This window comes from Castor canadensis, chromosome 1, assembly GCF_047511655.1.
Source record: "Castor canadensis chromosome 1, mCasCan1.hap1v2, whole genome shotgun sequence".
Classification (NCBI taxonomy): Eukaryota; Metazoa; Chordata; class Mammalia; order Rodentia; family Castoridae; genus Castor; species Castor canadensis.
The window spans coordinates 8382280-8399228 of NC_133386.1; the positions used below are offsets into that span (position 1 = coordinate 8382280).

At 40.9% G+C, this 16949-nt stretch overlaps 1 protein-coding gene across 4 annotated transcripts in view; it reads right to left on the minus strand.

The window, feature by feature from the left end:
• Window positions 1–1067: 1067 nt before the first annotated feature.
• The window catches only part of Fndc1 (fibronectin type III domain containing 1), an 89384-nt gene continuing 73502 nt past the window's right edge, over window positions 1068–16949 (minus strand). For all 4 annotated transcript variants that reach the window (XM_074071194.1, XM_074071176.1, XM_074071184.1 and 1 more), the window contains 6 exons: window positions 12243–12351; window positions 7936–8015; window positions 4811–4840; window positions 3907–4068; window positions 2778–2900; window positions 1068–1850 (listed from right to left, as the gene is read on the minus strand). In XM_074071194.1, coding sequence (XP_073927295.1) covers window positions 1735–1850; window positions 2778–2900; window positions 3907–4068; window positions 4811–4840; window positions 7936–8015; window positions 12243–12351 — 620 coding nt within the window. In that variant the 3' untranslated portion in view covers window positions 1068–1734. The remainder of the gene's footprint in view (window positions 1851–2777; window positions 2901–3906; window positions 4069–4810; window positions 4841–7935; window positions 8016–12242; window positions 12352–16949) is intronic.

Sequence of the window (16949 nt, forward strand, 5' to 3'; positions counted from 1 at the left end):
GAACCAGACAAATTTGGGAGTGGGAGGATGAAGGAAGCTCTTATTAGAAAAATCCAATTATATTTAAGATTTTAACTTTGGTTTGGCACCATGAAAAACATTTGAATGTTGATTGGTGAAAAATCAGGCGTGTCCTTCTTTAAAATTCTCTCTTTCATGTACAAAAGCCCCCAAACTACATAAAGATTCCTACCTATTCTGTAAACTAAAACATGGATAAACACATGATCTGTCTGTCTAAGGAACCCTAGTACTTTCCCAGGCAGTCAGAATGCTTGCATTTTATTTGCTATCATTTACTATAGAAGAGAAATGGTGGAATTTGAAGAAAATGCTAGATATCACTGCCCCTTTACAAAGACCCTGCCAAGTTAGCTGTTTTCTTGGAAGTTTTACCTTCAGAACTTCCAGATACTCAGTGTTTCGCCTTGATGCAGTGCTGGCACTGAAAACAATCAACTCCAGTCTCCTGGGCTGTGCTCCACCCTTCAGTGGTTTACATGGGGTGCAGCCTGCAGGCCCAGTACTGCCTTTTCCTCCAGCTCACCTCCACCACCATGCCTCTGACACTGACACATGGTTGCAAGAAGACAAGCCCTTCACTCCACAAGGCTGACTGACAGACCTGGGTGAGCCAAGCACGTGAGAAGGGCAGCATGTTTAGGATCCGTGAGAATAAAGTGCCTAAGTAAATCCTCTCAGGCTGCAGTCAAAAGAGGCAAGATGCTCTACTTCCAGGGCTAGATACAGAGACAGGAATAAAAAGGAAAGGACTTGAAAAATCACTTGGGACCTAACATCTTAATGCATCTGGAAACACACTAGATATCCCCCATTAGAGGGAACAGAGTCATTTTCCTTGTGGGTATGGGAAGACTGTCTCCTTAGGAAGAAAGCACTTGTTCGGGGTCATGAGCAGCAGACTAGTTCACCAACAGTGTCTCAGTCTCCCACCATGGCCGGAGTCCAGCAGCGTCCACAGGGAGAATGTACACCTTTGTGTTAACATCGCATTGTGCAAAGCACTTAACCCCAGGACATTTCCAAAAGATGTTGATAGGCAGAACCTTTGTCCAAAAAGCCCCCACACATTTATTAAGTGAAAAAGTACAAATTTAGCAATTTTAATCAATATTCTTGTAGATAGTGTAGATATGTATATGCATATATACACACACATATATAAATCAAAATTGAGAATTTACAAATAAGATCTGATGCATAGTCTAGCAGAGAGCAAGTCCATAGAATAAATCCCAAGTAGGGTATGTTTCCTTTGGCAGTGCTTTTAGTAACTTAATTCTATTGCATACAAAGAAATTGAAGCTTAAAATCAGCTGATTTTGGAGTTGAAAATGAGAAAAACAGAAAGTGTGCAATGAAGCAAGCACACCACAATCTGGAGATCCCGGAGCGTCTGAATTTTGTGTCTAAAGAGTTTTGGAATCACACTGGACCAGCTGCTGATCCAGATGTCTCTGGGATGTGCTATTATAAGCAAAAAATGTGGAGAAGTAAAATTTCAGCAAAACTGAATCCTGTTTATAGTCCAGACTGAGAAGTGGGACTTACTCCCACACTGAAAATGATCAAAATGTCCAGTGTCCCTCCTGTGGCTTTGTGACACCTGGGGGCAGCAGGGCTTGGGACACCATCTTTCTCCTGATCATGGCCCCTTGTGCAAGTTAGTCAACAGTGTTGGGCAGGTGAACGTGCAGAAAGATGGTTCTGTGATCACCACTTTCCTGGGATGGAGACTCCACACTCATACCAGCCCACATAGTAGAAGGGGGTGCCGAAACCAATGTTGCCAAAGCTGACAGGCTCCTGGCGATACTGGCGATAGTAGCCTAGAAAGGTAATGAGAAAGAGGTGAGATGATGATTCAAAGTCACCCAAACCTATAGGAAAAATTCTCACCCTTAAAACCTCCCTTCAGACAGAGCACTCTGGTAAATTGTTCTTATGGTAAGTGTTACTTATGAATAAACAGAGCCATTCTGTATGTGTTTAAGGGATTATGCTAGCCTAAGGTTTATCCCAAGCATGGGTTGTAGGGATAATCAGTCTCTCTCTCTGTCTCTCTCTCCAAAAGAAGGTGGTTTTAGCCAATCAACAGTGAGCATTCATGGTGGGGTAGCCCCTGATCGAGCTAAACAATTCAAACCTTGTCCTCACTGAGCTTAGGGCCTCCAATTTGCCAGAACCTCAAAACTCCAACACTTAACTCTCAGACTTTTAGATCTCTCAAGGAAATTTCTTTCAGGAAGCACCTGCAGCCTTTCTGTCCCATCACCCTTGAAGTAGAAGGGATCCTCCAACCTCCCCAAAATGTTCCAGGAAACTCCACAGTTGCTTTTACTCTTGACCCTATTTACTTTTGCTGAACAAATGGCTGCCTGCCATTCCACTAGTGAGTACGCTGATCAGTCAAGCCCTTGTGTTCAGAGCCAAGACCACGGCCACAGTCACAGAAGCACAGTGGGATATGGATGACACAGGCATGTAACAGTAACCCAGAGGTATGCAAGAGCCTAAAAAAATTAAAATTGTGATGTATTGCATATATTTGTTGTAATGGTCAACTGGGCAAGGCTAAATATTTGAACACTACTTGAGATTTCTTAACTTGATATTCTTTTCATTTATCATCCAAAGCATTCCCAACATTCATCTTCAAAAGACAAATCAAAGGCAAAGCTACAATGAATTTTCTCCTTCTATCAAGCTTCCTCTGCCACCCACAGCATAATATAGCAGGCATTTGTTTATATTACCTTGAATGGCAGGGAGTACTTCTACATAGGACTGAGGCCCTGTTCTTCCATCAAGATGGGAATCCACAAACTGGCAGTGGTCTTCACCTCTTCCCCAGCTGTCTCCAATGCTATAGAAGGTATCTGCATACAGAAATACAACCCGTCACTGATCAGTCAAAGAATGTCACAGCTGGCTTAGAAGTTGGAACAAGCTTTGAGGATGATTAGAATTGGGCACATTACTTAAATTGTGTGTCCCCACTGTCCATGTGTGAAATGTGGTGATAACAGCATCAAGCACATCAAGTGTAGTGAGAGTTCAGCAAGATGGTCTATACTAAACACTTAACAAATGTTCACAGGAAACATGAATAACACAGGCAGCTCCAGCCTGTGAGTCATCGACCTTCTCATTCCTTAGTATTGGAAAAGGAACAGAGGAAATTATGATGGAGAATGTATCCTGAAATAATTATGAAAAGTAAGCAGGTGTATATAAATAGAAAACCTATTTTTACACATAAGGAGGGCACAAATCTGTGACAGATGACGCTGTCCATGGTCCTGAACCACCAATGCTCAGGACCGCAAAGGTATGTCTCCAGTCCTAGTTACCAGAGAGGGTTGTGCAACCTCTCCTAGCAATTCTGTAGTGGTGAGGGAAAAGGTGGAACAGAAAGGAAAGAGCAGAGAGAAAGAAACACCCAGTGGTGTGGGGGAGAGGCAGACACAGAAATTGTCAGAGGGGGGATAGGTGGGGAAGCTGTATTTTGACACTATCTTTGAATGTTTTCTGTTATCAAGAAAAAATAAACAATTTTTTTAAATAGCCAGTGGAAAATATGGACCAGTTGAAAGAAAATCTAATATATAATATGTATATATTATGTAATTTACATATATGCTAAAAAATTAAAAGGCTTGGGGGCATGGCACAAGTGCCATTCCTGAAGTGGATTTTAAACATGTATTTTTGAGTTCCATGGTTAAAACTTGTAACACTGATGTAGAGCCCCCAAATCTGGTGAATGTTTGAGTCATAACAGGTCCAGTCTCAAATACACGCTGATGCACCTGCTGTGTCATCGATGCCAGGTAAAGTCAAGTTTCCCATGCCTGCTGTAGCCACCCAACCTCACAAACCTACCTTTCAGGTTGTCACTGAGGTAGATCTTATACCTCAGGGAATTGCAAAGAACGACTCCCACAAACTTTTTATACCATGTCCGCTTCACATATTGCCGGCCGTGGCAGTCTGTGTAGCCGGAATCATGCTTGAAGGCAAATGGGATCCAGATGGGCTCGCCACCTTGACAACACAAAATACACCCTCTGTGTTATGGTGGCTCACAGCGTTATTCTTCTCACACAAAGTACTGGGAAGCTGGAATGATTCACTGGGCCTTCCCCTCTTCACAGGGCTTCTCTAAGCAAAGTTTTCTCACCTCCCAAATGAGCACCCTCTTGGTCTTCCACTTGGGGAGTTTCTTTTACCTGAGCATAGTTATGGTGTTTGTACTTCAACAAGGGCTTCTCAGAACTAACAAAAGACTTAAGTCTCAAGGACAATCAGCTGTAATGGCAGATTTAACACTTTGGGGCTGCCAATCCTATGCCCCAAGTCCCTCAGCCTAGACCCTGACTACTCTTGTCACTCACAAGACCTGTCTTGGGCTAAAACAACAGGGCTGTCTCAGTTCATTTAAAAAGCAAGGTGAAGTTTCATTGTACATTTAATGTATTTTGCTATCTTTTCAGCAATTTAAAATATTCCCTATTTTATATTATCTATTTTACAGATATTTGCTACGCAATCATGGTATTTTATAGACATTATAGATCTTGACTACTATGACCCTACTGCCACACTTCCAGGCCATTCTTGTCCATAGATCAGGATGGAAGGTAGATGGAGGATGGAATAGAAGTTGTCAGAAAAATGAAAATGCAGAAATGGCTTGGCACTTTTACTTGGGAGTAACCACTGCAATCTTCCATTCTATCTTCAACTCAATAACCAGACATCAAGATCCTCAGAAAGAGACACTTACCTGGTGGCCTCACCACAAGCAGAGGATTGTCTGTAGAAGCAAAAATAAATAATTGACTTTGTATCATACTTCATAATAAGGAAATGTGAAAATATTTACTGTAATTGGAAGAGCTAACAAACTGGAATAAAGGAAAAATGAAGGTTTGCCTGTTAGATGCAGAAGTTCTTCCTTAGTTTTTATTTTCTAAGCATTTCCTTTTGAGAATCTCATACTCTTTTCTAGTCAACTGCCTTATTTACATAGAATCTATGGGTTCCTGAAAATAATAAATTTTGATATTGGGTGCTACAAAATAATTCAATACTCTTCTTTAAAATAAACTCTGCATTTGGAAAACAGTTGGCAATTACTTAAAAGGGCATGCATGTATCTTCTATATAATCCACTCTAAGGTATTTATTCAACAGAAGTTAAAAAATAAATATGCATACAAATATTTGGACATAAATGCTTATAAAATCTTTGTAATAGCTAAATGGTAGAAATAACCCAAATCCTTAATAACAGATGATTGGATGAAATAAACAACTCGTGCTCAGTAGTAAAAGAGAATAATGGTTGATACACACAATGATACAGACAAATCTCAAAATGATTATGCTGAAGAGAGAAGCCAGTCAACAGAGTACATGCTGCATGCCATGTTAAAGTCCAGGAGATGCAAACTATAGTGACAGGAAGCAGAGGCATGCTCACCTGCTGACAGGTGAGAACACAGGTGAGTGGGGGTCAGGAAGGTACTCTGGGGCTGACAGACACACTCACTGTCTTGACAGTGGTGAGGGCTTCGTGGGTATAAATATTACTCACAATTTCCTGAGGTGTCACTCTAAGCCATTTGTATCTCACTATGGCTTTTTTGAAAACATGGCTGTGCCTTATCCCAAATAATACCACTTAAGAGAATATGAAACTTGCTTTCTAAGGAATAAGTTCATTTTATAAAATACTATGGGCTAGATAAACATGCACCATTCCTTTTATTTTTGGATTATCAGATAGTAAACTTCTCTCTTAGAGAATACATCCAATGAATTTTAACAACGTATAGACTCAGGGAACCCCTCCCCCCATGATCAGTATACAGAACATTCCATCACCCCAAGCCTGCCTTGTGCTATCCTTTGCAGAGACAGGTTGTTTTGGCATCACCTGCTATGCACAAAGCACTGACCAGTTTAAGAGGAAAGGGCTGTTCTACCCTCTGCTCTCAACTGCTTAAGTTTCAATAGTCTTCAGGAAAATTCTCAAATACTCTGGGGTGTGGTGGAAGGGAACGATATAAAACAACAGCACAACAGCAAAACAAAAATCCTGACCTCATGTGCAGTGCATCCCCTGTTACACACACACTATATCATACACTAAGTTTTAGATTATAATGTTTGGCAATGTCACGATTCACTTCCTTGATACTTTTCCTTCTGTACCCTAACCACTTTCAGCAGCACAGCACAAAATAAAGGACGCTAAACTGACTGGATAAAGTGAAGATAACCTGAGCAAATAATTGTCAATTTTCCCTGTGTGTGAGGGTTTTCTGGGAGTTTGCTGAAAGTGGGTTTCCTGGGTCACACTCAAGGGGTTCTTATTCCGAGGCTACAATGGGGCCTTCCATTGTCATCACCCACCACTTGGAGGCCATAAAGGACAGGTGGGAGCTCTACTGGGGGGAGAAGAGAACTGGCTTTGCAGAAGTTTACTTTTCAGTCCCAGAAATTGCATGTGTGGAATATCCTTTCTACTGTCAGGCAGATTTCACACATGAGTCTTTGGTTTTTTGTTTGTTTGTTTTTTAATTATTATTTGGTACTTGAGTTTGAACTCAGGGCCTCATGTTTGCTAGGCAGGCCTCCGCCCTGTAGTTATTTTTCAGATAGGATCTCGTGTTTTTGCCCAGGGCTGACCTCAGGCAGTGATCCTCCTAGCTACACCTCCTGCATAGCTGGGACAACAGGTGTGAACTATTTTATCTGTCCTTATTTTGGGTTTTTTTCTTACTTTTTTTATGTGTGTGTGGTGCTGGGAATTGAACCCCGGCCTTTCACATTTTAGCAAGCACTTTACCATTGAGCTACATCCCCAGACAGACCCATGTTTCTTGCTACCTTTGTATTAGAGTTATTTTTTAATTGAACTTGATCATGTTAATTCTGACAGTTGTCAAAGGTCCACTTTGTTTTTAAGAAACACAGCAGCAGGTACTTTAGTAATTAAGTTCTGATAATGGTTTCTTTCTTACTCTTCCCTAATTATTAATGGGAAACAAATTTCTTACATGCAAACACTTTTGAGGTCCTTTGAGCATAAAGTATATCCTCACAAAAGATTTTATTTTTTCTACATATTTTGATCCAGTAGATTTTAAGACATCATACTTAAGAAATGTCTTAATGACATATGGTTCAGGCTTTATGTAGAACCCAAGGTAACCAAATGGCAGCTGCACCATGTGGGTACAGAGCTGGCTCAGCTGGTCTGAACTCTCACTTGGCTTCCTATATGAAAAAGTCACTAACTTAAGAACTGTCATGGACTCTGGGGCCCCAGGGTCATATTACTGAAAAGTGCGAGGGCTGTGCCAACCAGCATCCTAAAACACAAGGATGTGATCTGAGTGATAGTGCTGAAAATAATGAACCCTATTTTCATTAAATGTTCCATATTAAGTCCAGACATCTCTGCCTCCTTGTAGAGGAGATATCAGCTTTTAGAGATCTGCCCAATTTGAATAAGCACCTGCCTTTCAGGCTGTCTCATAAGATGTTCTTCAGCTGTTTGGAATAAAAACTTTTTAACTTTGAGACTAAATTTTGTACACAGAGAGTCAAACTTATCTTTCTCAAAACTAGATTCCCCACCCCCTCCCTCCCACTTCACTGGAATTTAACTTCTGTGCTCCCCAGTGTGCTGGTGAAGACTACTCAGTTTTATTATCTGAATTTTAACTCAGTAGAAAGAAAATAATGTTTGTTTTATAAAGAGAAATCTGATGTGAACTCCTCAAATACAACAGAAAGGATTTTACTGCTTTACTTTTCACCCTATCATAGTCATTATTTTTGGTTATTTATTTAATTTTTTAAAATATAGAATAAAGAAGAATGAGAAGTCGCACATACCTGATTCTGTAACAAATGAGACCGAAGAGCTGATAGGTCCATAGCCATGAGGATTTTTGGCTTGGACTTTAAAGTAATATCTGAAATCACAAGAAAACATCTTTTGAAAGATAAATTTATTTACTTCTGTATAATGAGACAGATACCACAAGCTATCGAGCACCTATTCTGTAGTAGGTGCAGAGTCCTTTTTTTTTTTTTTGCACACATCACTAGATCTTCATATTGTTCTGAACCATCTCATTTTTAATAACATAGCATAGACACATGGACAATGGGAACAGAACAGGTACATGAGACAAACAGGTTGGTCAAAGAGAGTGTGTTCCCTGGAGCACAGGCAGTCACTACCCTGGGTGGTCTCCCTCAGTTCATCACAGGTGAGACTTACTCCTGGACTAGTTTAAAACACAGGTCTCAGCCTGAGCTCCACAGCCAAAGAGGGAGAAGTTGGCAACAAAACATACAGAGCAGAATTCAAAATTTTAACCGAATCCCACACTGGAGTCCATGTAGAAAAGCACGATCTTATATGAGATCAAATGTGGTTAGAGGCAGAGGACAGACCTGGCCAGGTGGTCCTGCGAACCACTGAGCTATGAGCTTCTGCCCCTCAAGGAAAAAGAAGCAATCCCTTAAAGGTAAAGTAGAAAAGACCCAAAGAGAGAGAGAGAGAGAGAGAGAGGTTTCACTGCAGGAATAAACTTTGTTTTGGAACAGAGGATGTGCTGGAAAGCACTATCTGAGTCAGGTGGTGCACCCAGAGGGAGGCTGAGTCTCAACACACCTTCCTTCTCACTTTTAGCAGTCAACAGTGGTGGCAAAGAAGTCCTGGAGACCAGCAGCACATCTATTTATAACAGATGTGGTCATCTATTTGTAATCTTTGTAACTCCCTTACCCCTGGATTCCAGATCTCTCCCTAGAGGCGTCACTTACAGGTGAAGACAGGTTAGAAAATTCCTGTGGGTGATGTGCCTCTGAGCTTTACAGTCTACATCTCAGGCTTTGGCCAGGAGAGTATCGCATTTGAATATTCTTATCTGGTTAAATCAGGCACCCAGATTAGATGTACTAATTAAAAGGCACTAACTGTTTAAAGGTGAATTATTTGTTCAGATGGTGAAGGGTTATATGCCTGTTGCACTGACTGCCCTGGCCTAAAGACTGGAGCCATGAGATAGCCAAGGTCATCCCTGGCTTACACAGACATTTTCCTGTGGGTCTGACTAAACTGTAAAGAAAAGCCATTTGGTAAAATCAGTCTTCTCAAGTCATTCAAATCTTGCTCAGGAGTATTCATTTTTTAATTTCAATTCTTCAAAAAAAGATACACACAACCAAGAATATCTGTGTCTTCAAGTCTCAGTAATGGGTGCTTCCCCAAGCATGCACTCTTTTACCCAGTGGTTGTGGGGTGATTTAAGACTAAATTGAAGGCAGTTCGAGCAGTGGGTTTGGCACACATCAATGAGCCTAGTCAAATTTTACAGATACTTATTGATCCTTAGCAAAAGGAAACTGACACACAAGGAACGGCGTTCACATTCAGGAGTTTCCTGGGGCATTTCTGCTGAAGAGTTCCTTCAGCCCTGATGCAACCATCCTAATACCCTGCCCCAGGTCCACAGAGGAAGAGCCCTGCGCCACTGGAGGAATGGCCTTCAGGCTGAGGAACCTTCCAGATGGACTCGTTTATCTGTTTTGTTTTACTACTGAAACCCAAGTGTTCTTCAAGCCCACTTCCCTGTTGACATAAGAGCTCACATACCAAATTTAAAGACTTACGTCCATGTGAGCGTCACCTACGATATCAAAATAAACTTAAATATGATGAGCTGAAAAGCAACATAAAATTTTGACAGGAAGTAAAATTCCTATTTTCAAAAACCACATTAAACCTTTTCTATCAACTAAAGTATGCATTTCATACTCTCAATAATAGTTTCTTTCACATCCAAGCAGACCCCAAAGTGACTGGGACCAGCTGAGTGAGTAAGGTGGATTACGCTCGCTGCAACCAAAAACGAGATGTCATCACAAACCGCCAGAGCTCATTATTAGGATCTGGTTCCTCATTAGTAGACTGATTCTTGTCTCTCCTGCTGACAAGGGTCACAAGGAGAGGCTGCCTCAGCAGGACACGTGCCCAGACCACCCAAGTGACTCCTCAGAGCGGCTTTGTGTTCAGGTAGCACAAGGAAGAATGAGTGTCCTCACATAGCCTGGGGACCGTGCTGGCTGTAACATGCAGCCACTGCTCTCGGGTTGGAAGGAAATTTGAGAAGGAAGAGCCATGCATGCTGTTGTCCTAGCCTGCACGGACTGACCAACTCCAAGAGTAGCAGCCTGGCTTTCTAGGAGGAGGCAACCAACTCCAGACTGCAGTCTGTCCTCAATGGGCTGAGCCTAGACAGGTGGATCCCAACACTGTCTGACCAGTCCTCTCTCACCTTGGTCCCTCACCTCCTTTTAAGACTTTTTTTCCCTAGAACATTCTGTGCTTTAGGGCATCCTCTACCTGGAGCAATTAGTTTGCCCACCCACCTTTACTTCAGCTTAACTGCTCCTTGAGTTTTCGACCTAACTTCCCCAGGAAACCTACCTGACTGCCTCCTCTACCCGCCAAGCTCAGGTAAAAACTAAAGCAAAAACCAAAACTCCATTATGTATTCTCCCCATGTTGCATACTCCCTCATGAATGGCCAGGGGGAATTTTCATGTTTATGTTGTTTGCTTTTTTATAACCTTTCTCCCCTACCAGACTACGAGCTCTGCAACGGCTGTGAGTATTTCACCCCCACATCCTATGTTGTTAAGTGATGCTCAGGAAGAACTTACTGAATGAACCATGAAACAATGTTTTTTGAAAGAAGAATAAACCATCACCAGATAGAAACACTGGCTGACATTCAAGAGTCAACTTCAATATGGTCCCAAAGTTGTGGAAGGAATATTGAACTGTGGGGGGTAGGGGTGGGGGTGGCATTCAGGCGACTGGGATTCAAACTCTGTCACAAGTGGCTATGTGCAAACATCTGGCAGGCATCTTTCAGCCTTTTCATACTCTGCACACAGTAAAAAAGGATGCTGACCCCCTTTCTCTAATTTTTTTTTTTTGGTTTTGTTTTCTCTAGTCAACTTTTCATTACTATCAGGGAAAAATAAAAGTGCTTTCTCGGTTTTCTGGGAATTACTTGTTATTCATTTACCAAATCTGAAATTCATAATGGTTTATGAAAGCTCTGTTCCAATGAGCCCAAGTGATACATTAAAATGTCCCAAAGAAAGTTCTCAGCTCGTTGGGTATCTCTCGGTGCCTGGGACCATGGCCAGATTCTGTTCTCCATAGTACATACATGGCTGTTTAACGAGATGATTTTGTTCCAGCCTTCCCCATGCTCCTCTGCCTGTGTAGAGCAAGCTGAACTTCAGGCCCACTCTCATGCCACTTTGAGCTCTTTGCTAAGCCAGCCCGCTGGGTCCTCACAACTCTGCTAGTCTGCGGCCATCTGTACAGGCCTGTGGGACTCCATCTGTATTAGGAACCTGAAGACCTATTGGTAGCTTGAAATTGACTATGGTTGAGTATGTACACAACAAAAAACTGGAAAACACTGTAACCCAGGAATTTTTTCACCATGAGAGCCAGTTTACCAGCACATTGCTGCCTGACCAACCCATGCATGTTCTCCCACCACAGAAGCTTTCTCATAGTCACTACCTCCAAAAAAGCAGCATGGAAGAAGAATGAACAGTCATTCTGTTTATGCCCCTGGGAGTCAGTTTTGCCTATGTCTCACTAAATGCTATAAACTCTGGCTTCCAGAATGGTCCACCGACCATCCAGCCACTGCTCAGCTTATGAAGACATGCTGTAACTCTTATAGAATGTTCTGAACTTCTACATCATAGAGTTTGAGTATGAGCTAATTAAAATGTTTAGTAATTACTGCTTCACTAATGTCATATATGAAAGTCTAATGCCACCACATCGGTAACTAAAACTGAATCGGGTCCCTTTTAATATACAGAACTACTTTTCTTTCCTTAGTGTTAGGTAGAGTTGAGAAACCAAGGAGTGAAATATAAACACAATAACCTAACAACTATACTGCACATACCAATTTATCCTAAGCAAAAGACATACACATGGTAAGCATTCATTGACATTCCATGAGAACTAAGCAGAGAATTCAAGAAATCAGAAAAACATCTTAATTAACTTTTTGCTTTCAACCAAAGGGTATCTGTGACCATGCACACAGGTCTCATTTTTTTGTTTCAAAATGACTGATGCATCATACCTTGTGTTTGGCTTCAGGTTCTCAATGGGCAAATGGGTTACTGATGAAGCTTGAGTGGACCACTTATTCCTGATGAAGTCTTCATAAGATGCACTGTAGACCAAGTACCCTAAAATGAGAATAGGGAAGAACCCAACGAGCATCAAGGACCTAATCACACGGAAGTGTGACAGGGAGGGGCAGCTCATACATACAGCTCTGTGGGAAAACTTCAAGGAGAGCGAGCTGCATTGTAGGTCAGCATGGAATGTAACTTTAGTACCTTCTGGTGAATTCAGATGGGGACAGAAGAATTAAGATGCTCCCTGATGCCTTGCTGAACCCCTATTTCTCTTCTTCTCTGTATCCCCTCCCATTCCCTAGCCTTCTTCAGCTCATCAGAACTAATCACATCTAATCTCAACTACACAGAGAAAAAAAGACACAGAAGAAAAAAAGCAGTGGTCTTCATACAAGTATTTAAGGCCCCCTGGTAGAGATCTATTCAACTATCCTTCACAGAAATGAGGAATGTTGGCAGTGGATGACGGCCATGTGTGTGTAGCTGAAAGACCCAGATGTACAGTGACCCTCACTCATTCTGATTTTCAGTTGTAGGATATCTATGCCTGCCCTTGACTTGGCTGTTTAACAATAGCAGTCGGCAGTTCTTCCATCATCCAACCTGCTACCAACAGACCTCAGCAAGTGGGCACTCAGCCCTACACCAGTCCAGCCTTCCAGGATTCAAAGAGGAGTTCATATCAAAGCTCAGTGCATGTTTACATTAGGTCTTTTATGTGTGCCAAAGGGAGAATACATTTTTTCAAGCACCTCCTATGTGCTTATACTAAACGCTTTCAATTAAGTTTTATTTGGTTAGTTCTCACAATCCCTATAATTTTTGCTAACCCTGTTTTGACACATGAAGAAACTAGGTCTTAAAAATAGGCTAAATTTCTTGAGTAAGTTCGTATTCACTGATTATCATGCAACTGCTATTTTTAAAACATGATGCTAAGTGCTAGAGACAAAATGGTGATCAAGAAGTCAAGGAGCAGTGGGAAACCCAGACAAACAGGATTATACAACTGTGGCAGGTGCTCAGAGGACTCCATGGTGCCTCCAGAGAGAACGTAGACCTACATGGAGCTGACCTACCTGGAGGATATGAACAGAGCACAAAGTCAAGGAGGAAATGCACCTGACAAGGACTTTATTTGACAACCTGTGTCACTGATCAGCATCACACTGCTAACAACTGGGTAAGCCAGGACTCAAAGACAGGTGCACTGGGCTCTGATGCTCTTCCTGGAGGAGAGTTTTGTTGGTTGTTCTTCCTCAACAAATATTTTGTTGGAAACTCTGAAGTGTTCCTGCTATGGTTTGGATAAGGGCTCACCAAAGGTGCACATGTTAAAGCTTGGTCCCCAGGGTGACACTTTTGGGAGCTGATGGAATCTTTGGGAAGTTGACACTAATGGAAGGTTCCTCTCTCTTTTGCTCCCTGACCATTAGATGAATAGTTTAGCTTTTCCACACATACCCCACCATTACCATCTGGAACCCCCATCAGAGATTCAAAGCAATGAGTCCACCCAGTCTTGGACTTGAAAGTCCAAAACCATGAGCCAAAGTATATGTTTTCGATTTATAAGTCAATTATCTCAGGTATTTCATTATAGTGACAGAAAACTGACTAACAAAATTGCCGCCCGCTTCTTGAAATTCTTCCTCCTCTGATGACAGTGATGTCAAGACTTATATGCTTGCAGTGGTGCTACATATAACAATAGCCCACCCAGTGATGATGGATCAAGGCTCACATATGTGCCATAGAAACTTGGCTTGATAGGAGATTGAAGAGCTGGTACTGTGACTTCTAGTTTCCATCAAAACCATGTATTTCCCATGTAGATTTTTGGTTTCTCTGCTGATCTTTGGGTCTAGGATTTGAGGCTTTGAGGTTTTGCTAATGTGCTTGCCAAGCCCAGTGAAACTCCTGATTTCTTTGTTGTTCTTACCAAAACCAGTTCAAAAGACTGGTGAGCTTGTCCTGAAAAAGTGAGGTCATCCTGTTGGTGACTTCCCATGAAATGGCTACTAGTGAAGCGACCCTGCCATTCATTTCAAATGATTTGGGAAAGCAACCTGTTGCAGACACATTTGCTCTTAGGGAGTTTCATGTTGTTTGGCCGCCACCTTGTTAAACAGTGACTTGGGTGCTTGCGAAAGAAAGAATGGCAAGTAAAAATCAGCATTGTACTCCAATCCCACCAGAGTCCAAATGCCTTTCAGTGGGTCCCCATAATATGATCTTCTGCTTGTTTTGGGTATAGATCTGAGCATCCACTTGGCTTCCACTCTCCAGCACACTCAGGGAACACCTCTTAGAACTACAATAGGCTCCAGATATTATCTACTACCCCCACCCCAGACCTGGCCAATTCCTATAATAAAGGACCTGGAAAGAAGACTCTCCAATTCTTTGCCATTTTTATTTTTTACTTTTTACTATATTTTTATAATTTCTTTTACTTTTCTTTTAAATACTTTTAGGTGGTACTGGGGTTTGAAATCAGGACCTTATACTTGGTAAGCAGGTGAGCTTCCTCTTAAACCACGCTCCCAGTCCTTTAGTTATTTTTCAAACAGGGTCTCACATTTATTCCCTGGGCTTGCCTGAACTGTGAGCCTCCTATCTACACTTGCCATGTAGCTAGGATGGCAGGTACATGCCATTATGCCCAGTTTTTATTGGTTAAGATGGAGTTCTGTGAATTTTTTTGTCTAGACTGGCCTTGAATCATGATCCTCCTGATCTCCATCTCCTGAGAAGCTAGTATTACAGACATGAGCCACTGTGCCCAGTCCCTTATTTTACATTTTCTATCTCTTTTTATTCCTTTATCTAATTGTATTTGTGTATCTTTTAAATTTTGTAATCAAATATTCTTATCTCTTATTCTTTTTTCGTCCTTTTCCTCTCATTCTTTTCCTTTTTTTCTTTCTTTTTTTAAACCTGGCTTCTTCTTTCTTTTTCTATTTCCCTGCTCTTTCTTTATCTCATTCTTTTACTATTATTACTTTAACCTTTTATTAATTTTTAATGTCATAGTTTATTCTACATTATTTTTACCATTGTCTTTTCTATGATTATTGGTGGTGCTTCTCTTTTGTTGATTTTTATTGTATTTCTATGTCTGGTTTGTTTTGTGCTATTGCTGTTACTATAGTTTGCTTTCTCCCCTCTGAGTGGTACTGGGGATTGAGCCCTCAAGATGGGGCTCAAGGAGATCCCCACATAAAACTGGAATAGATATCTCAAAAGATGCACAAATCACAACATAGAACTAGAAGAAATGTGAGAAAGCAGGGCAACATGACTCCTTCAAAAGTTCATAACTCTTCAATAGTTGAATCCAAAGACACTGAAATTGTTGAAATGACAAATAATTTAAAAGCTTAGTTTCAAAAAATAATCAATGACCTCAAAGAGGATGCAAATTAACAGATGAATGAAGTAAAGACATCAATTCAAGATCTGGATGAGAAATTCAACAAAGAAATAGAGATTCTGGGAAAAACAGAAATCATGAAAGTGAAAAATGCAATAAATCAAGTTAAAAAAAAAACAATGAGAAGTGTCACCAAAAGATTAGACCTGGTGAAAGAAAGAATATCAGATACCGAAGACAAGTTGAAGAATTACTACATTCAGACAGCAATAAAGAAATAAAATAAGCAATCATGACCACAACATCTAAAACTGCTGAGACACAATTAAGAGCTAAAACTCATGGTTTTGTCTATGTGGTGTAGAAGAGGAAACAGAAATAGAAACTAAAAGCATAGCACACTTACTCAATGAAATTATACCAGAAAATGTCCCAAATCCAGGGGAAAAGGTGAATACTCAAGTACAAGAGGCATTTAGAACTCCAATAGATGTGACACAAAAGAACCTCTCCACAACATATACGGTAAAAATGCCAAGTACAGCACAAAGAAAGCTGCAAGCTGCAAGAGAGAATTGCCAAGTTACTTACAAAAGCAAATCTATCAGAATAAGAACAGACCTTTCAGCAGAGACCCTAAAAGCCAGGAGATTATGGACTTATGTATTTCAAGCCCTGAAACAAAATAACTACTAACCAAGATTACTACATACTGGAAAGTTGAGGGAGAAATAAAGGCCTTCCATGATAAGCATAGATTAAAGCAATTCACTACCACTAAGCCAGCATTGTAGAAGACAATTAAAAAAAAATACTACAAAGATGGGCCAGGTGCTGGTAGCTTACACCTACAATCCTAGCTACTCAGGAGACAGAAATCAGGAGGATCGTGGTTTGAAGCCAACCCCAGGCAAATAGTTTGTGAGACCCTATCTCAAAAATACCCTTTACAAAAAAGGGCTGATGGAGTGGCTAAAGGTGAAGGCCCTGAGTTCAAATCCCAGTACTACACACACAAAAATACTACACAGAGAAGAGAAAGAGTTACATAAGATTAGAGCTCATGAAACAAGAAATTTCACTAGAAGAATTGGCAATGAGAATTAGGAAAGAATCAAAAAATTATTAAGTAAATATCCAGCAAACCTCTAAGATGAAGAAGGGAGAAATTAGCATATATCTTTTAATAATCACCCTAAATGTAAATGGCCTTAACTCTCCAGTTAAAAATGCAGAGTAGCTGAATGGATTAAAAAACAAGATCCAAATG